The following is a 22,504-nucleotide window of genomic DNA, read 5'->3' as shown; positions in this document are numbered from 1 at the left end:
GAATTTTAATTCCTTGTCCTGTCCCGTTTATTTGTTGGTGGTTCGGAAAACCCGCTTCGCGCCCGTCCGTCCAGGTAAGAGCTCGCTGCGATCCACTACACCCTCGCACGTATAAATAACACCGCCATAGTTGGACTGAACGCATAGGAGTTTAAGCTCGATCGGCCAAACGTCACCTTGGGGGATTTTAATCCCCCCGGTGAATACAAGAATATATATATATATATATATATATATATATATATATATATATATATATATATATATATATATATATATATATATATATATATCTATCTATCTATCTATCTATATATATATATATATATATATATATATATATATATATATATATATATATATATATATATATATATATATATATATATATATATATATCTGTGCAGCGTCTGTCTTGTCCTGTGTTGTCACTGAACTACTCCCTCAAACTTTTGTGAAATCGTACCAAACTTCTGGTATGCACATATCTCTCCCGTCCGTATGTCCAAAGGGTATTTTTTTGGGAAAAAATGGAAAAAAAAAAATTTGGAATTTTTTCGGGAATTTTTTTTTTTCAACTTCAATTGTTTCTAAAATGTGATATCACATATATTACAAATACATTTGTGCAAAATAATTGTTTGAATTATGATTGCTTTAAACCATGACAAAACAGCAACTTATCATTATCTTATCATTGAATGGTACAGTCATTTATCTATATATCTACACATCTGGACAGTTTCCGTGGTTGTGAAGTGTTTCTAATAATGTTGTGGTGGTTTTGAATCACGTGGTGGTGAGGTGTTTTGAATTACTTGGTGGTGAGGTGTTTTTAAATGACGTGGTGGTGAGGTGTTTTGAATTACTTGGTGGTGAGATGTTTTTAAATGACGTGGTGGTGAGGTGTTTTTAATTTTGTGGCTGTGAGGTGTTTTTAAATGACGTGGTGGTGAGGTGTTTTGAATTACTTGGTGGTGAGATGTTTTTAAATGACGTGGCTGTGAGGTGTTTTAATTTTGTGGCTGTGAGGTGTTTTTAATTTCGTGGCTGTGAGGTGTTTTTATTCCGTGTTTTATGGCTGTGAGGTGTTTTTATTACGTGTTTTATGGCTGTGAGGTGTTTTACATTACTTGGTGGTGAGGTGTTTTGAATTACGTGGTGGTGAGGTGTTTTGAATTACGTGGTGGTGAGGTGTTTTGAATTACTTGGTGGTGAGGTGTTTTGAATTACTTGGTGGTGAGGTGTTTTGAATTACTTGGTGGTGAGGTGTTTTTAAATGACGTGGTGGTGAGGTGTTTTGAATTACTTGGTGGTGAGATGTTTTTAAATGACGTGGTGGTGAGGTGTTTTTAATTTCATGGCTGTGAGGTGTTTTTAATTTTGTGGCTGTGAGGTGTTTTTAATTTCGTGGCTGTGAGGTGTTTTTATTACGTGTTTTATGGCTGTGAGGTGTTTTTATTACGTGTTTTATGGCTGTGAGGTGTTTTAAATTACTTGGTGGTGAGGTGTTTTGAATTACTTGGTGGTGAGGTGTTTTGAATTACGTGGTGGTGAGGTGTTTTGAATTACTTGGTGTTGAGGTGTTTTGAATTACTTGGTGTTGAGGTGTTTTGAATTACTTGGTGGTGAGGTGTTTTGAATTACTTGGTGGTGAGGTGTTTTGATTTACTCGGTGTTGAGGTGTTTTCAATTACTTGGTGTTGTGGTGTTTTGAATAACTTGGTGTTGAGGTGTTTTGAATTACTTGGTGGTGAGGTGTTTTGAATTACTTGGTGTTGAGGTGTTTTGAATTACGTGGTGGTGAGGTGTTTTGAATTACTTGGTGTTGAGGTGTTTTGAATTACTTGGTGTTGAGGTGTTTTTAATTACTTGGTGGTGAGGTGTTTTGAATTACTTGGTGTTGAGGTGTTTTGAATTACTTGGTGGTGAGGTGTTTTGAATTACTTGGTGGTGAGGTGTTTTGAATTACTTGGTGGTCAGGTGTTTTGAATTACTTGGTCGTGAGGTGTTTTGAATTACTTGGTGTTGAGGTGTTTTGAATTACTTGGTGTTGAGGTGTTTTGAATTACTTGGTGTTGAGGTGTTTTGAATTACTTGGTGGTGAGGTGTTTTGAATTACTTGGTGTTGAGGTGTTTTGAATTACTTGGTGGTGAGGTGTTTTGAATTACTTGGTGGTGAGGTGTTTTGAATTACTTGGTGGTGAGGTGTTTTGAATTACTTGGTGTTGAGGTGTTTTGAATTACTTGGTGGTGAGGTGTTTTGAATTACTTGGTGGTGAGGTGTTTTCAATTACTTGGTGTTGAGGTGTTTTGAATTATGTGGTGGTGAGGTGTTTTGAATTACTTGGTGTTGAGGTGTTTTGAATTACTTGGTGGTGAGGTGTTTTGAATTACTTGGTGGTGAGGTGTTTTGAATTACGTGGTGGTGACGTGTTTTGAATTACTTGGTAGTGAGGTGTTTTGAATTACGTGGTGGTGAGGTGTGTTGAATTACGTGGTGGTGAGGTGTTTTGAATTACTTGGTGTTGAGGTGTTTTGAATTACTTGGTGTTGAGGTGTTTTGAATTACTTGGTGGTGAGGTGTTTTGAATTACCTGGTGTTGAGGTGTTTTGAATTACTTGGTGGTGAGATGTTTTGAATTACTTGGTGTTGAGGTGTTTTGAATTACTTGGTGGTGAGGTGTTTTGAATTACTTGGTGGTGAGGTGTTTTGAATTACTTGGTGTTGAGGTGTTTTGAATTACTTGGTGTTAAGGTGTTTTGAATTACATGGTGGTGAGGTGTTTTGAATTACTTGGTGTTGAGGTGTTTTGAATTACTTGGTGGTGAGGTGTTTTGAATTACTTGGTGGTGAGGTGTTTTGAATTACTTGGTGTTGAGGTGTTTTGAATTACTTGGTGGTGAGGTGTTTTGAATTACTTGGTGGTGAGGTGTTTTGAATTACCTGGTGTTGAGGTGTTTTGAATTACTTGGTGGTGAGGTGTTTTGAATTACTTGGTGTTGAGGTGTTTTTAATTACTTGGTGGTGAGGTGTTTTGAATTACTTGGTGGTGAGGTGTTTTGAATTACTTGGTGTTGAGGTGTTTTGAATTACTTGGTGTTGAGGTGTTTTGAATGACATGGTGGTGAGGTGTTTTGAATTACTTGGTGTTGAGGTGTTTTGAATTACATGGTGTTGAGGTGTTTTGAATTACTTGGTGGTGAGGTGTTTTGAATTACTTGGTGGTGAGGTGTTTTGAATTACTTGGTGTTGAGGTGTTTTGAATTACTTGGTGGTGAGGTGTTTTGAATTACTCGGTGTTGAGGTGTTTTGAATTACTTGGTGGTGAGGTGTTTTGAATTACTTGGTGTTGAGGTGTTTTGAATTACTTGGTGGTGAGGTGTTTTGAATTACTTGGTGGTGAGGTGTTTTGAATTACTCGGTGTTGAGGTGTTTTTAATTACTTGGTGGTGAGGTGTTTTGAATTACTTGGTGGTGAGGTGTTTTAAATTACTTGGTGTTGAGGTGTTTTGAATTACTTGGTGTTGAGGTGTTTTGAATTACTTGGTGGTGAGGTGTTTTGAATTACTTGGTGGTGAGGTGTTTTGAATTACTTGGTGTTGAGGTGTTTTGAATTACTTGGTGTTGAGGTGTTTTGAATTACTTGGTGGTGAGGTGTTTTGAATTACTTCGTGGTGAGGTGTTTTGAATTACTTGGTGTTGAGGTGTTTTGAATTACTTGGTGTTGAGGTGTTTTGAATTACTTGGTGGTGAGGTGTTTTGAATTACTTGGTGTTGAGGTGTTTTGAATTACTTGGTGTTGAGGTGTTTTCAATAACGTGGTGGTGGGGTGTTTTGAATTACTTGGTGTTGAGGTGTTTTGAATTACTTGGTGGTGAGGTGTTTTGAATTACTTGGTGGTGAGGTGTTTTGAATTACTTGGTGTTGAGGTGTTTTGAATTACTTGGTGGTGAGGTGTTTTGAATTACTCGGTGTTGAGGTGTTTTGAATTACTTGGTGGTGAGGTGCTTTGAATTACTTGGTGTTGAGGTGTTTTGAGTTACTTGGTGTTGAGGTGTTTTGAATTACTTGGTGTTGAGGTGTTTTGAATTACGTGGTGGTGAGGTGTTTTGAATTACTTGGTGGTGAGGTGTTTTGAATTACTTGGAGTTGAGGTGTTTTCAATAACGTGGTGGTGGGGTGTTTTGAATTACTTGGTGTTGAGGTGTTTTCAATAACGTGGTGGTGAGGTGTTTTGAATTACTTGGTGGTGATGTGTTTTGAGTTACTTGGTGTTGAGGTGTTTTGAATTACGTGGTGGTGAGGTGTAATCGTCCCAAACTTCCAGTCTGCACCTCCTCCGCCCCTATGTATGTGCCGAATGGTTCTTTCTTGAAAAAAAAAACATTCAACTGAATCTTCAACCTAAATTGTTTATAAAAATGTAATATCACAAACACAACAAATACATTTGTGAAAAATAAATGTTTGTATTATGATTGGTGTAAATCATGATAACACAGCAACTCGGTACAGTCATTAGCCTCAGCTAAAATAAGCCCGTTCCTCAGTAACGACGCGCGAGCCGAGCCAAGCTAGTATATATATATATATATATATATATATATATATATATATATATATATATATATATATATATATATATATATATATATATATATATATATATACATATATACATATATATATATATATATATATACATACATACATATACGAATATGAATACCGGGTCACGTCTCCAACCCGTAATTGGAGGGAACAATCAATCAGCTCCTACCTATTCAATTATCCCCCAAAAGTACATATATGTTCCAAAGTTTTTACCATTTTGTTCCATTTTCTTGCTTCTCTTCCTTCCCACACGTTTCCAGCTCACAGCCCTGTCAAGGCGCTTGTTGGGGCGCCGGCTGTTCGAGTTCATGATGAAGGCCACGTTTTACGGGCAGTTTGTGGCTGGCCCGGGTGTCAAGGAATTTTCCGGCACAATGCATCGCCTGCGCAGCTTCGGCTTACAACCAATGCTTGCTGTACCATTGGAAGAAGATGTTCAAGAGAGTAGGGCTGGGTAAGAAGTTAGGATTAGACAGGATTGTCTGAACCGAGTTTCGCCCTTTTGCTGCTTCTTTACCAGCCTATCTCTCTGACAGTACTGCAGGGGTGGGAAAAATATGATTTGGGGCCGGTTCTTGCCCATATATTACTTCTGTCTGGCCTGCCATGACGTCCAGACCAGCCTTTATGCTTCCACCCTTAAAACAACAAAAATGACCACATCTGGTCACAACATCCTGCGACAAAGTCCAGTAATGGAGCGATTGGGAAACAAGCATTTAAAGCACTCTTAAAAGATGAATAGCGCGATTGGGAAGCACGCATTTAATGCGCTATAAAATTAAAAGAATAACTTTCATCCATGACAGCCTCCACCATGGTTATATCAGAATGAGCTGATTTGTCAGTGTCACAAATTGTCTAACCCCAATATGAGGCCATTTAAAAATTACATAATGCTATTTTTTTAGGGAGCCATGCGGGCTGAAAGGCTTGATTAAACCTTACTAATTGTTTTTATTTGACTTGATTAGGTTTTTCAGGGTTCCTCATCGTGAGTAACACTCGACCCAAACAAAGCCAAGGGAAATATGATGCAACAAACCCGGGCAGTGTATATATTCAGCAGAGGCCTACAGGCCTGATGTCTTAGGCCCTCCAGAAAACCAAGATGGCAGCCATATTATTTCGTCTGGGTGCCATCGCCATGGTGGGTGGAGTCAAGTGACAAATGTGGGTGGGGTCCGAGAGCTGTCTGACCAATGGGTCCACATTTCAAAAATCGACCCCCAAGAAGAACCACAACAACAACCATGAGGAGCCCCTGTAGATCTGTGACACGTCACAGTTAAAACCCACATTGTTGCGTTTGCTTCAATATTGTTATTTAAACACAGTGGAAGCAATAACATTTGGGGGACTTTTAATTTACTTTATCAGCGAACGTTGTGCAACAGGAAAACAATGCAATGTCTGCGTGTATGGCACCCTATGATTGGTTGCTATGATTATGTTGCTAATCATAGCAGCCAATAGTTTAGCATGGGAGTTGCGTGAAATATAGCTTCATTGTGTAGTTTTCAGTTTTACAGGAATTCGGATTTGTCGCACTTCAGTGTCGCATGAGTTTATCGAAGAAGAGAAAAGTAGATGCTGAATGCCGAGTGTTTAACAAGGAGTGGACTTCAAAATACTTCTTTACAGATGGAGCAGGGCAAGCTTTGTGGCTTTGTGCTTTGTTTGCAAAGAAAGTTTCGCTGTATTCAAAGAATACAATTTGAACCAACACTTTGAGTGCAAACATGCAGCCAAAAAAAAAACATGTCTGACGAAGAGAAAGCCAGACAATGGCATGAGATGGTTGGTCGAATGAAAAAAGCGGTTTTTTTTTTTTACCAGACTATACACACCACAATATGGAATTGCCAGAGCGAACGACATGATTTGACATGAATTTATTAATTTTTTCGAAAAAAATAATTTTTGAGTAAAAAAATTTTTAGTAACTTTTTATTTTACAAAATTATTTGTAGTAATTTAATTACAAAACACATGCGGCCCATGACGACATACCGAAATTATTGTGGCCCACCCACGAAAATGATTGCCCGCCCCTGAAGTAGTGCTACTGATTATTTATTTATATCACTTCCATGTATATAAATAAATAATCAGTAGCACTACTTCAGGGGCGGGCAATCATTTTCGTTCATTTCTATCACTTCCATGTATATACCCTGGTGTTGGGCTAGCGGCTAGGGTGCCGGCTTAGGATGCCTAGGATCCTGGGTTCGAATCCTGGTCTAATCGCTGAATTAACACCAGGGGGGTTGACTCAGCCTGTCATTCCTTCCGAGGTCGGCTAATTGAGTACCAGTTCACTGGTAATTCCCTGTTTGTCGTTAAAGGCGGCAAAAAGGGTTGGCGTCAGGAAGGATTCCTTCCGAGGTCGGCTAATTGAGTACCAGTTCACTGGTAATTCCCTGTTTGTCGTTAAAGGCGGCAAAAAGGGTTGGCGTCAGGAAGGGCATCCGGCCGTAAAACATTGCTTCAAAAAGGGGAACCAAAAAACAACAACAACCACGGTTCCCGAAAAAGGCCAACCCCCGCTTTGCGGGGAAAAATGGCCTCTAAAGGTGGTTTTTTACTTCCATGTATATACCACAAAATTTTTGCTTGCTTGAATAACATACTTGTTGTCTATCGACGCCCATTTCATACTTTATTGCCACATTTGATTCCATTGAATGTTTAAGAATTAATATTGAACTAAATACTGTACATCTAAACAACTTTTATGAGTCTTTTTTAAACAAAAGGTTTCCCTTGAACCCAGGCTCATGGGTTTTGTCATGGGTGTGTATGGAATATTTTTCATATTTCATCCAGGCCTCTACTTCAGAATCTCTTAACACTGTGATTGGGAAGTTTAAATATATAGAGTGAAATACTGTATACAGGGTGTTCCAAAACGACCTGGACAGCTTTAGTTATTAATATATTTAGTACCACAAATGATACAAGGATACTATATTATTACGTTTGTAGGGGGTAGGCAGTGATTACCTTAGTCCAGGTAGAATTGCATAGGTAGTATGCTCCGAATGTCGTGTAGCGATCTTGATGTACATAAGTCAGGCCGGATGTCGTGTAAGTGCGTATATTCGTTCTAACATATTACAAAACATATTACAAACATATATATACAATTAACATATTACAAACATGTGTAAGCACGTATGTAATATGTTAATTAGTTAGGGATTAATGGTAAATCCCCTGTATGTAATGGCCTCTGTTATTTTTCCTCTGTTCCTTATGACACATGCAGCACCTAGCCAGGAAATCGCGCATTTACCACACAAAATAAAAACCAACCAGAAGCAGGACATTGAGCACTACCGCTGATAACACCGAACTGGTGAGCACACAGGCACAGGAGGTCTGTGAGGCCACGAGCCGAAGAGCAGTGATTGGTCCGGAATTTGGTTTAAGCAAGAACTGCTAAGATGGCACTCGCTAATAGGAGCGGACATGGAGACGTCGTGAGATGACATCAAAGCTTTGAGAACAAAGGAGTAAGAGAGCGGACATTTTCTCTCTTGAGTCTTGGCCTCAATAACGAACGGTTGTGTTTGGACATTTTCCTCTTCTTCTTGGCTCGTGGTTTCTCTCTCAGCTTGCTCTGATTTTCGGGATTCAACGGCGAACGGTCGAAGTTCACGAGTTTTTCATCCTCTTGTCTTCTTGGCCCTCTTGACCTCGCATCTTCTGGCTTTGGCGGTGAATGGTCACGATTTGATATATTGCTCTGCTTCGGGAGTTCACGGCGAGTGGTCGGAGTTCATAGCGCTCTTGCGCTGGGAGACGTGGGTGCTGGTGTGGAGCAGACAGCGAGTGGGCGAGCACGGCCTGCTCGCTTTGAGCTCGGCGGCTGGAAGAGCTAGCTGCGCGCCAAGGTCGTTCCCAAGCACAGACTTCGCGCCAATGAGCGTATTTTGGCGCGCAAGGACACAGGGCCCGGGGCGATTCCTGACGAGGTTCAAGAGCAGACTAGAGCTAAGTGCCACACAAACACATTTATTTACACAGTTATTTTTTCCCCTTTGTCTGTAATCTTGTCTGTTTTTTTGGAGGGTCCCTCAATTTAGGAATTTAGTGTTACCTTTTCATTGTCCTGCATTATTTTTTTTATTAAACCTTTTTATTGTTGCATTCGAATTCCGTGTCGGTTTGAGTTAATTGATTATCCAGGTGCAAAGACGTCGGGTAGAAGCCGTCCAGGTAAGTTTGTCATCCTCCTTTCCCTCGCGTGTAAAGAATACCGGCATTTTTGGATTGAACGCCTTGGAGTAAAGCTAATTTGGTCATCCGTGTCGCCCTGCGGTGTTCACTCCACGGTAGTCACACGACACTATGTTTTATATGATACAGAAACTCATACGGTTTTCTTCATTTCCAGGTCTGGTGGTTTAATGTAAAAGAAAAGGCGACTCCATAGGAGAAAGCTCAGTGCGTCAAATGGTTCATCAAGACGAGTTCTGACATGCAAGTTCAGTGTAATTCTGTACAAGGTATGGAAGGAATCTGCCATCGTGGACTAGTATCAGAGAGTGGTACAAGAGGTTTAAGGAGACTGGAAGTTGTCAAAAACAAAAAAGTACCGGTCGACCAAGCACAAGTGCAGCAAATGTTGAACAAGTGTGTCAATTATTTCAAGAAAGTTCCAGAAAATCTATCCGATACGCATCCAGAGAACTGGGACTATCAACCACTACTGTACACAGGATTTTGTATAAAATACTTAAGCTTTATGCCTATAAGGTGGATATTCTGCAGGAACTCAAATCAAATGACGGATCAAAAAGCAAGGTGTTTTCGTTGGAAAGCCCCAATCGCATAGAGGATGACGAAGATTACCCGAAAAAGGTCATGTTCACAGATGAATCTTGCTTCCATGTGTCAGGAAAGGTCAACTGGCATAATGTCAGGATCTGGGGCTCTGAAAATTCCACATGGTCATCACTGGCGGAGTTTGGGGTGGGCAGGGGGGGGGCAATGCCCCCACCTTTATATTTTTTCAGTAGTTTACAATTAAGATAAAAACATCCTGTATTTAAACGTGAGTAACAATAATGAATGTAAACTGTATTTGTGATTTCACATACACTGTAACTACATTAACAAATGGTAATTTTGGAAGTCAGACCTAGCTACCCATTATTAATATTAAGCTCTAGTCCCCCAAAATAGAGAAGTCAAACTATGCCAATGGTGATCAATGATCATTGAACACATATGTGACAGTCCAAAGGTCAATGTGTGGTGTGGCCTTCTCCATGACCACTTGGTGGGCCCGTTTTTCATTGGGCAGGATACAGTGACATCAACAATTTACATGAACAGGTTGGAAGGATTTGCCTTCCCACAGATTGAAGACCGACAACACGATATATTTTTTCAACAGGACGATGCTCCCTCTCATTGGGCCTGAGTCGATTGAACCATCCTGAATGAAAAATTTCCAAGTCACTGCATTGGCTGAGATGGACCAGACGTCTGGCCCCCACGATCACCAGACATAACCCCCTTGATTTTTTTTCAGTTGGGGTTTGTCAAAGATGTCGACAACACCAAGGTGACAAACCTGCATGATCTTCGTTCTCGGATCACAGCTGCATCCGCACTGGTTGACGCAAACATGCTGAGCCGAACATGGCAAGAACTTGTGTACCGCCTTGATGTCCTGTGCGCAACAAACAGAGCTCATATTGAAGTGTATTGATGGTGTACACAAAACGGTATGGGTTTCTGTATCCTATAAACCAAAGGGTATTGTTGTATCATTTGTGGTTCTAAATATATTAACAACCAAGGTTGGCATGGTGTTTTTGGAACACCCTGTATATCACATTGCAGCAGCAATACCAGCAGCACAGTAATCAAAATTACTGTATTTCTGGTACAGCTAGTGCACTCTATACGAGGGGGCCTATACGTTTCATTCCTGACTATCAAGGAAGAGTCAGCTACCCGATGAAACTTGGATAATATGTAGTACAATTTAATTGATGAATAATGACAAATTGAATTGTTGTTTTTTGTATATTCCACATGGTAACTGAGTTTCCAATGGAGTTCAACCATTTTCTGAAATGGAATGCATCAAATATCGTGCCGTGATCATATATTTGTTTCTCAAGAAAATGACACAAAAAGTTCATGCTGATGTGGTGCAAACATCAAGTCAATATGTTCCCTCATACAACACAGATAAGGAGTGGTCTGCTGAATTATATTCGTGGCATGGAGCACAGGCGATGAGGCAATGTCAGGGTAACCCACTGAGGTGACATCTGATGAAATGTCACATGCTGTTCTTGACATAGTGTTGAGACTGGCAGGCGTATCACCATTAGGCAATTGACATGTGTCCATGCCAAAAGCAAAACATTATTTGAATCGATTTTTCATGAAAATATAAACATGAACCAAGGTTTTGGCAAGAAGGGTTTCCAGAGATTTCACACCAGAGCAGAAGAGGGCACAGTGATGCAACGTTAATGTCAACTTCTTGTTGAATTTAAACATGATCCACAGGTTTCATTTGGCCATTCTGTGACCTAGGATGAAACCTGGATACACCACTTTGATTCCAAAAGAAAGACCAAAGTAAGCAGTGGAAAACCACAAAAATCCTGATCCAGATCTTCATCAAAATAGATTAAATTCGTCAGTTGTCACACACCCAACCTAACCACCAAGTTTTGTCCAACTCCATCCATAAGTTTTTGAGATATCCTGCTCACAGACAGAAAAATAGGGGTTGAAAACATAACCTCCGTCTTTCTTCGGTGGAAGAGATAGCAGATGCGAAGCAAAAATATCACAAACAAATGCTGATGCTATGAAGCCAACATTGACATTGTGGGGTGACATCTTCAGGAATCACGTGCTTTGCGTTTGTGCATTAATGATTAATGGCTTGAGATAATAAATTCCTTCCTTATTTACTATTGTACACCACTCATTTCCTATTCCATCTCCAGGCGCTGCATGGCGTCATCGCCGGGCACCGAAGGGGGTCCGGTGATGACGCGCGCTGAAAGGGAGTACTCAGTTTTCACTCCGGTTTCTTTCTTGTTTGTTTTCTTGTTTGTTTCTTTGTCAGTGCGACATCTCAGCCATCTTTTGAGCTCGGAAGCTGAAATTTCGGCACAATAGTGAGCACGTGCTTTGGCAAAAATAGTATTTTCTGTTTTTTGATTAATTGATTAATTACTCAATTATTATCAATTAATTAAGTACTTATTTATTTCCTTTCTCATCTGGCCAATATCTCAGGCACTTTTTGAGCAAGGAAGCTGATATTTGGACACGACAGTGACCAAGTGATGTGGCTATAAAGGATATTTTTTATTTATTGATTAATCAATTAATCGATTAATTATTTATTGATTAATCAATGAATCAAAATTTTTTTTCAATTAATGACTTATTTAATTAACTTTCAAAAAGTTACAGCTTCGGATGAAAATTACAGCTTTGGTGGTTGAGGTATGATATTAGCCAATAATTGATTTTGAAATTATTTTACGATTATTATTTATTGATTTTAATTACACAATTAATCAATACATTATTGTACACCTCTCCCTCCCAATACCGTCTCTATGTGCTGCACGGCGGTATCGCCGGGCGCCAGGGACGCCCCGGCAATGCCACACTGGAGGATGTTATTCATTTATTTGACATGGCAGTGCACTTTGAATGTATCTGTACTTGTTTCCCTTGTATGTTGGCAGCGAGTCTTGGTATGATGGGAACCTGGAGCAGATGAAGGTCTGCATAGACCTTTCCAGGAACTACTCAAGTGATGCTGCCTCCATGCTCCAGACGAATTCTAACCATTTTGCCCAAAGTGTCCTTGATTCTGCAATCCCACTTAATGAAATTTCTGCTCGACCTATGATGCAGCTGAAGATAACTGCTCTCATGAGTGCTGATCTCTGTGTGAGTTTTTTTTTTCCAGCCCATCTCCTCCTCTTGTTTTGCTGATTCGTTGAATTGTGGAGAAAACGTTTAGATTTTAACTTGTGTGGTTGTGATTATACGTTCTCTTATCTTGTTTTTACCACAATGTATTAATATTCTTTAAAAAGTTCAATCATGCAACATTAATACTGATATCAATAGGAACTATAGAAAGCATCTGAAAATGCAACGCCAGACCGAGTCCTTTTGTATTCAGACGTTTTCTTCTTTTTCTGCAGGCTCAAAAAAAAAAAAAACATTAAAAAAAAATACAAAATGAAAATTGATGATTTTTACCTTTGACCTTTGGTTCTAAAAAAAACAATCGACTTCCACCTTTTGATTAGTGAACCAATTCAGTGACCCGTTATGCAAATTCTTTAAATTTCAGGTCAATCGGTTGAAAATTGGTGATTTTACACAATCTTGACCTTTGACCTTTTGATCTAAAAAAAACAATCAGCTTCTAACTTTTAATTGGTGAATCAATTCAGTGACCCCACATACAAATTCTTAAAATTTGAGGTCAATTGGATGAAAATTAACAATTTTATGTGACACTGACCTTTGACCTTTTGACCCAATTATAAATTAGCCTTCTCTATATTCTCAGAATAAAGCTTTGTTGAAAATTTGATGACAAAACACAAATGGTAAATTGAAATTTCAGGTCAATTGGACGAAAATTTATGATTTTATGTGATGCTGACCTTGGACCTTTTTACCAAATTTTACCAAATTTGTCCCCCCATTGGAAGAAAGACCCTCTCATGAGCAGGCCGTTGGTGCTCCTATGGTTGGCAGCGAGTGCCCCGGAAGCAGGGACAGAAAGAGGGTGGCAATCATATGTGTGGGAAAATTGCATGTCGCCCAGATAGCTCAGATGGCAGAGCACTGGTACGGTTCACCAGAGGACCTGGCTTTGATTCCTGTTCTGGGCGTGTAATTTTCCCACATATATGAATTTAATTATTTATAATCCTGTTCATTAATGTTATATATATATTGTTGCGGATCCCGGGCTCGTCGACGTACTAAGGGGGGTTTAAGCCCTGCTCCCCCTCGAACTCCGGGTCCACGAGGCCGCCAACCACAACTACACTAGTGGTGGACGGATTGCTAAGCAATTCCAGCCGCCGAGCCCGCAGCTACGCGTGGAAGGGTTAATGGTCACCACCCGAATACCTTCAGACACACGCACGCAGCTGTGAGAACGGGGACTGAACCCCGCACGAGTCACGCTGATCCTGGACTCCCGAGTGGTTGTGCGTCGCGTAACTCGTGCCGTTAACACTATCAAACCCGATCGAGCGGTTGTAATTCGGAGCGATGCTAGGTCAATATGGAAAGGACGATGACGGCCAGGTTGGAAACCAAAACACAGTATTTATTCACAGTATTTACAGAACATGGACAAAGCGAAGAATCTTAACGGCCTTACCTAGGTTCCCAGACAAGGGCCCTCATTCGTTCGGGGAAGGGAAGGAAGAGGGTAATGCGCACGAAGCGTGGTCGCTTCGTGCAGCTCGCCCGGACAGGCTCGGTCGTGCAGCTCGCCCGGATGGGCTCGTTGGACGGAAGCCCCGAGAATCGCTCCAACCTGGGACACCACCGCCGGAGATGATCGCGGCAGGGACGATGATCGATTAAGTTGCACGTAGCAGGAACCCGAGGAGCGCTCAGTCTGCGGGAGCCAAGCGAGCGAGGGAGAGTATAGCAGGAGCCCAGCAAGAGAGTATCTCAGGAGCCCAGCAAGAGAGTATCTCAGGAGCCCAGCAAGAGGGTCAGAGAGAGAGCGGGGAGTCTGGGCCGGGTTTTATAACCCCCCGAAACCCCACTCGAATGTTCCACGGGCCTACATTGGCCACCTGGGGTCACGTATTGTGACAGCCCCTCATTGGTCACCCTCGGCCACTCCCTTTAGCTCCCATTGGCTGATCACTGCTCCTCCTTGGTCACTCCCTTTAGCTCCTCCTTCGGGCCTGCAAGGCCTGGCCTAGTCCTATGACGAGGCACTTTAGGCTCCAATGAGGCCTACTATTATCCTGCCTGCCTCAACGCATATCAACACATCCTAACACCGGAAAGGGGACTATGCTTTACATTTAATAAGAAATAACGAACTATACGAGGCTACATGTTGTGGTGTAAATAACTATGGGGGGGTTGCCTTTATTCACAAAACCGCAACAATATATATATACGTATATATATATATATATATATATATATATATATATATATATATATATATATATATATATATATATATATATATATATATATATATATATACAGACATGGCATTTAATATGGAATATTTTTTTTGTGGGGGTGAACTTACTTTTCAAGATGACTTAGAACCAAAAGTTCATTGGAATTATGTTGAAATTATTCTAGATTTTGTTAATGTGACCTTTAAAAGAAACAAAAACCACATTTGACATTTCAAAGCAAATAAATTGATCCTTGAAAGTGATGTAAACTGATATCGAACTCAATTCACGGACAGTACTGTGTTAAACTTCTGTACGTTTTCCAGAAGTATCTCTTTATTTGGCACATTAGCCAAAAAAAATTTCAACAAAAACAAAAGCTAAATTATGACTGGGATTACGGACAGTAAAATTACAGTACAGTACTTCGTGTAACCCCCACGAGCATTCAGGAGAGCACGTACACGTCGAGGCATGCTGTTCACGAGATTTGCCAAGGTTTGGACAGGAATCGCTTGCCATGCAGTGATAATAGTCTGCTGCAATTCACGCACAGAGGTAGGCTGCTGGTCCAAGTTGTCGATTTGACGCGTTAATTCTGCCCACAAGTTCTCTATCGGATTCATATCCGGGGACATGGCAGGCCACTCCATATGCTCTACACCACAGTCAGCAAGAAAGTGTTGGATCATGCGAGCACGTTGAGGCCGTGCATTGTCATCTTGGAAGACAAAGTTTCCTCGAAAGGCTGCACGAGCAAATGGAAGCAATGTTTCTTCCAGAATGACCCTGTACTTGAACTGGTTCAGGTTTCCATTCAGAACAACCAGGTCAGTTTTGCCCCCTGTATGAAAAGTAGCCCAAACGGTCACCCCACCACCTCCAGCCTGGACTCTTGGCACTATACAATCTTTGTTGTAGGCGTCATGCACTTGTCTGCGCACTCGGACGCGGCCATCTTGACGATAGACCAGAAATCTAGACTCGTCACTGAAGGTCACGTGATTCCAGTGTCCTGGCTGCCATTGACGGTGCTCTCTGGCCCAATGCAATCGGCGCTGGCTGTGTTGTCTGGTCAGGCGTGGCTTTCTCAGGGGACGCCTGGCACGATAGCCTGCTTGAACCAGTCGTTGGTTGACTAGCCTTCTGGATCCAGGCACATTTGTCAGTTGCTGCCACTCAGCCCTAATCCGATTAGCTGACTTGGTACGGCCATTGCAGACTAACCGGTGCAGCTGGCGATCATCTCTCCTTGTGGTTCTGCATGGACGTCCTGGCCTCGGTATTGGAGTAGGGACACCCCTCTGAGCATTTCGTTTCAGGATCTTTGACACTTGACCTTGAGTGCTGCCATACTGCTGAGCAATAGCACGCTGTTTCATGCCAGAATTTCGTAAAGCCACCACTCCATGACAAACAGCATTGTCAAGTTGACAGACCATCTCCAGAGGAAGCGGCAATAACCTTTGTAGACGTGCAGCAGTTGTTTTCCACTAATACAGAACGCAACAACCCTTATATACCCGATTGTGAAGCCAATCGTCAAATGTACCTGTCCTTACATTTTGTCACGCCACCTGTGATATAATCCTGTTATTGACTTCTTGCTGCGAAAGACAATCAGTGACATGGTTCTTTCAACCAGGGCATCACCGAAGGGTAAAAGAAACTCACCAGATTGATGTACTGAGTTCAGAAAGTAAACCCAAGTCAAGAAAAAATATATATTCCATATTAAATGCCAAGTCTGTATATATCTGCCCATCATCTCACATTAGCTCGGGTGGTGGATTTGAATCCCACAGTAGGGAGAGGGGCAGAGCTTGGTCTGTGTGTTTGGCCAGTGTGCACCATGATCCTTGTTTCACACATGGCAAGTTCTTTGTTGGATTTGATGTTTTAGTTAAGTCTACATAACGTGATGTTTATCAGGTAATCCAACTTGTCATTTACTATAGTAAGCCTTAGTTTGAACAATGGATGAAATCAACAGGACATGATGTTTGCTTATAACCACCATGGAAAGCAAGGAAAACCTGATGTTTCAGGAGTTAACCATTCGCCAGAGCAAAAGAGCAGTTTTTCCACAACATCCAAACTGCAGATTTACATTGTTTACCACTGAAATAAAATATGAGGAAATTCGCTTCTTAATGAATCCCTGGATTTTAAATGAAATTTTAAATGTCATTCAATTAGCAAGTTGTGTTTAACTTTATGTTTATTATCTGTTACCATAATAAAGCCACTATCACAACAATATGTAATGGCTTATAGCCTCTAATTTAGAATACTAGGACGTGCCCGTACGTGGGTGCCCGTTCCTTGCCAAAAAAAAAAAAAAAAAAGTCTTCGCCCATGCATGCATGGGCGTGCCCATGGGCCCATGGGCGTGCCCGTAAGTGCGTGATGTGACCGTACAATGAATGTATCGTCCCGACGCCGCAGCTCGGATGGCGCTGCAGTTAATCGGGCCTGTATCGGCAGAGTTATTATAAACGTGTACTACAATCGATCGTACCTTACAACAATCAACACAGATTGCAACGTCAAATAAATGAATACGCTCTCAAATGTGCCGTCCGAGGCAGCGTCTGCTCGCCACGTTCAGCATCAGTACGTCGTCACTATGACTATCCGTAAGTCCGGAAGTGACGTCCTCATTTGACTGTCCGGAAGGTCGCATATCGCAGTTACGATGAATCGCAAATTAGTTTTAATTAGTTTTAAAACATAGTTTAACGCCAACATAGCGCCAACATAGTTTGCCAACGTGAAATAAATGAATACGCTCTCAAATGTGCCGTCCGAGGCAGAGTCTGTTCGCCACGTTCGGCACACGTGATAGCTCGCTGCTCTCTGATTGGTTGAATCGTTTTTTGGACATAGCTCGGTAACTACTTCTCCGATTAATATGAAACCTTGAAAAGGCACATCCTCAGGTCCCCAGCAATATATCTGGCAAGTTTCAAGTATATCGGACCCGTGGTTGTCGAGAAACAGTGGTCACAGACAAACATACACACACACATACACACACACATACACACACACATACACACAGAGATTACTGGAATTATAGATAGATGTGTGTACATGCTGTTTGCTACAACCAAGGGTTGTCCAATCATATCCCTGAACAACAGTCGTTGACTTGGATATGCTCCTTTGTCCTGCTTTCTGATACAATGGCGTAACTTGTAATTTTCTCACATTATGTGAAAATTGTTTATTCTGAAGGCCGTAATTGCATGTTTACATCTTGATTATGTAAAATGTTGTCTTATTACTGCATTGGGTGCAGATTAATTCAGATGAATCTTTGTGGTCTTACTGATGTTTTGCCTCCTCTGTCTCTGTCTGCCAGAAACGTATCAGTGAATGTCTACAGGAACCATCACAAGCGATGCAACTGTCTGCACAAGCTATTTCTCGTTGTCTGCAACATGGAGACGTAGGGATTTATTCTCTTTGTGCAAATGTTGAGGCTCATGGTATGGTCTAATAATCTAGAGGATGGACGCTGAACATAGTGTTCATATAGCTGTGAGAAATATATATATACAGTCACGTGAAAAAGTAAGTATACCCCATGTAAAGTTTTGACTTTTTCAATATATTTCAACATACAGCTATTTGATCCTCATTTCAACAATATTGATAGATATAGGTGATATAATACAACAAATATCATGAAACATTTACATTTTGTAGTCCATTGTATAATTTAAATAAACATAAATGCAAATTTCGCATGTGGAAAAAGTAAGTACACCCCTACATTTATCACTACTTCAAATACCTAAAATTTAGAATCAGGTGCACCAGCTCAGGTGCAAATGCTTAGATTCTTAGAACATCATTAGAGAGGATCTTGGAGGAACCTGTTATATTTAAACCTCAGACATTTAGTTTGGTTTGCTCTTTGTTGTTGAAGTGTGCGGCGTCACCATGCCTAGATCAAAAGAGCTCTCTGAGGCCTTCAGAAAGAAAGTTATAGATGCCTACGAGTCTGGGAAGGGATTTAAAAAGATCTCCAAACAATTTGAAATCAATCATTCGACTGTCTGGAAGATCATCTACAAGTGGAGAAGATTCCAAACAACTGCCAACTTGTTCAGGCCAGGCCGCCCCTGCATGTTCAGCCCGAGAGCAGACCACAAGATGCTGAAAGAAGTCTCTAAGAACCTCAGAATGTCATCACGGGACCTACAGGTAGCTCTTGCCACTGTTGATGTCAAAGTGCACGAATCTACTATTTGAAAGAGGCTGCACAAATTTGATCTACATGGGAGGTGTGCCAGGAGTAAACATTTGCTGTCCAGAAAGAACATCAGGGCAAGACTAAAGTTTGCCAATGAACACCTAGGCAAAGACCAGCACTTATGGAACAATGTGCTCTGGACAGATGAGTCAAAGGTAGAGCTGTTTGGCCACAGTATCAGAAGACATGTTTGGCGAAAACCAAAGACAGCATTTGACCACAAGAACGTGATACCAATTGTAAAGCATGGTGGAGGAAATATTATGGTTTGGGGCAGCTTTGCTGCATCAGGGCCTGGGCAGCTCACCATCATAGAACCCACTATGAATTCTTCATTGTACCAGAGGGTGCTTGAGGATAATGTGAGGCCATCTGTCGGAAAGTTGAAGATCAACCGAAGGTGGACTTTGCAACATGACAATGACCCTAAACATACCAGTAAATCCACCAAGGAATGGCTGAAAAGAAAGAAATGGAGGGTTCTAGAATGGCCAAGTCAAAGCCCGGATCTAAATCTCATCGAGATGTTGTGGGGGGATTTGAAACGAGCTGTGCATGCAAGAAACCCCTCAAACATCGCACAGCTGAAAGAATTCTGCATGGAGGAGTGGGCAAAAATTTCTCCCAGTCGATGTCAGAGACTGGTAGACAGTTATAAGAAACGCCTACTTGAGGTTGTTTCTGCCAAAGGGGGCAATACCACCTATTAGAGCCAAGGGTGTACTTACTTTTTCCACATGCGAAATTTGCATTTATGTTTATCTAAATTATACAATGGACTACAAAATGTAAATGTTTCATGATATTTGTTATATTATATCACCTTTATCTATCAATATTGTTGAAATGAAGATCAAATAGCTGTATGGTGAAATATGTTGAAAAAGTCAAAATTTTACATGGGGTGTACTTACTTTTTCATGTGACTGTATATATATATATATATATATATACACACACACTACATGACCAAAAGTATGTGACACCCCTTCTAATTAGTCGATTCGGCTGTTTCAGCCACACCCATTGCTGACCAGGTATATATAATCAAGCACACAGCCATTCAATCTCCACAGAGAAACATTGGCTGTAGAATGGGCCATACTGAAGAGCTCAGTGACTTTCAGCGTGGCACCGTCATAGGATGCCACCTTTCCAACAAGTCAGTTCGTCAAATTTCTGCCCTGCTCGAGCTGCCTCGGTCAACTGTAAGTGCTGTTATTGTGAAGTGGCAATGTCTAGGAGCAAGAGCAGCTCAGTCGCGAAGTGGTACACCACAAAAGCTCACAGAACGGGACCGCCAAGTGCATAGCGCGTAAAGATCGTCTGTCCTCGGTTGCAACACTCACTACCGTGTTCCAAACTGCCTTTGGAAGCAATGTCAGCACAACTGTTCGCCGGGAGGTTAATTAAATGGATTTCCATGGCCGAGCAGCCACACACAAGCCAAAGACCACCATGCACAATGCCAAGTGTCAGGTGGATTGATGTAAAGCTCGCCGCCATTGGACTCTGGAGCAGCGGAAACGCGTTCTCTGCAGTGATGAATCACACTTCACCATCTGGCATTCCGACGAACGAATCTGGGTTTGGCGGATGCCAGGAGAACGCTACCTGCCCAAGTGCATAGTGCCAACTGTAAAGTTTGGTGGAGGAAGAATAATGGTCTGGGGATGTTTTTCATGATTCGGGCTGGGCCCCTTAGTTCCAGTGAAGGGAAATCTTAACGCTACAGCATGCAATGACATTCTAGAGTCTAGACAATTGTGTGCTTCCAACTTTGTGGCAACAGTTTGAGGAAGGCCCTTTACTGTTTCAGCATGACAATGCCCCCGTGCACAAAGCTAAGTCCATACAGAAATGGTTTGTCGACATTGGGGTGGACAAACTTGACTGGCTTGCACAGAGCCCCGACCTCAACCCCAACAAATACCTTTGGGATGAATTGGAACACTGACTGCGATCAGGCCTAATCACCCAACATCAGTGCTGCACCTCACTAATGCTCTTGTGGCTGAATGGAAGCAAATCTCCACAGCAATGTTCCAACATCTAGTGGAAAGCCTTCCCAGAAGAGTGCAGGCTGTTTTAGCAGCAAATGGGGGATCAACTCCATATTAATGCCCATGCTTTTGGAATGAGATATTTGATGCTCAGGTGTCCACATACTTTTGGTCATGTAGTGTATGTATATATATATATGTATATTACCACGGTCCTGATAATTAAAATCTTTCCAAGGAACGAATAGCCGAACAAGCTGTTACTCTGAGGCAATCAATCAAAAATACAGCGGAGAATATGCATGGGGGAGCAAGAGGGAGGGGGAAACCTTCACGAATTCCACCGGCAACCCTCGAACCTGTAATAAATAAACTCATACGAGACAGAATTAAAATGTACAAAAATAAACATGTTTATTTAATAAAATTCCAGGCGAAAGAAAATGCGCGATAAACTACATTCCTAAATGGGACGTCCCCACAAACAGACCCAAAGACAGATGAAAGGGTAAAAATAACTGAAAATAAATATATGTCTGTGTGCATTTAACTCAACTTGGCCGGTGCGGTCTCGTCAGTAATCGTGGAAATCGTCCCAGGCCTTGGCGGGAACCGCACGCTCGTTGGCCTCAGAACCAGGCCTCAGTGCGCCCTCCGGCGCAGCGCAGGCCTTTGTCTGCGGTCCATGCGCAACACAGGCAGGCCGTGTCCGTTCTCACGAACTCTGCACGGGAACCGCAGCTCTTTGTTCTGCAGCTCTGCCTCTTCACAACCACTAGCAAGATCTCAGAACATGGCCGTTCATGATGAGCTTCATTGATCCAGAGAGCAAAGTGCCACCGTTTGTACGAGGTCTAGTACGAGAAAGCGCAAGAGGGAATAACGACCGTTTGCTATGGTCTCCAGAACGACAAGGCACAAGAGAGCCAAAATGTCCGCCAGAGCATTCTTTTATCACCCAGGCTCTGATGTCATTTGTCGTGCTTCACCAATCAGCGAGGGCGCCTCTTTGTCATCCATCTCTGCTCCAATCAGCAAGTCCCATCTTACCTGGGCTTGTGCCAATCAACTCCTCCCGCCCAATCACGGCTCTTCGGTGTGCGGCTCTTGGCCTTGCCCGTTCTGTGTCTCTTTCCAGTCGGAGTAATCCGTAGCAGTGCTCGATCCTGATTTCCGGTTAGCTTTTTATTATTAATTAGTGTGCTTAATGGGGAGTCGATTGCGTGGCTTGATTTTGTGTCTATGGTGTGGTGCCAAAAGGGACATAGGAATAAAGTACAGAGGTAACAACATACAGGGGATAAATTACCCATAATCCCTGAGCTAATTAACATACCCCACTCCTCCGAAGATGCAGCTTGGACCCTTGACCATTTAGAGCTTTACACCACTTGGACCTTTTTGAGGTGAGCATAGTGAGCCAATCCAC

General features: G+C 41.7%; 1 protein-coding gene across 2 annotated transcripts in view; it reads left to right on the top strand.

Moving 5' to 3' along the window:
• Positions 1–22,504, top strand: part of PRODH2 (proline dehydrogenase 2) — a 40,184-nt gene that overhangs the window by 6,535 nt on the left and 11,145 nt on the right. For both annotated transcript variants that reach the window (XM_068124332.2, XM_068124333.2), the window contains exons 2-4: positions 4,879–5,072; positions 12,364–12,571; positions 18,176–18,262. In XM_068124332.2, coding sequence (XP_067980433.2) covers positions 4,879–5,072; positions 12,364–12,571; positions 18,176–18,262 — 489 coding nt within the window. The remainder of the gene's footprint in view (positions 1–4,878; positions 5,073–12,363; positions 12,572–18,175; positions 18,263–22,504) is intronic.

The sequence above is a fragment of the Myxine glutinosa genome, chromosome 8 (assembly GCF_964187855.1).
Source record: "Myxine glutinosa chromosome 8, kmMyxGlut1.1, whole genome shotgun sequence".
Classification (NCBI taxonomy): Eukaryota; Metazoa; Chordata; class Myxini; order Myxiniformes; family Myxinidae; genus Myxine; species Myxine glutinosa.
The sequence above is the reverse complement of the archived record's forward strand: the minus strand, read 5'-3'. Positions and strand labels throughout refer to the sequence as shown.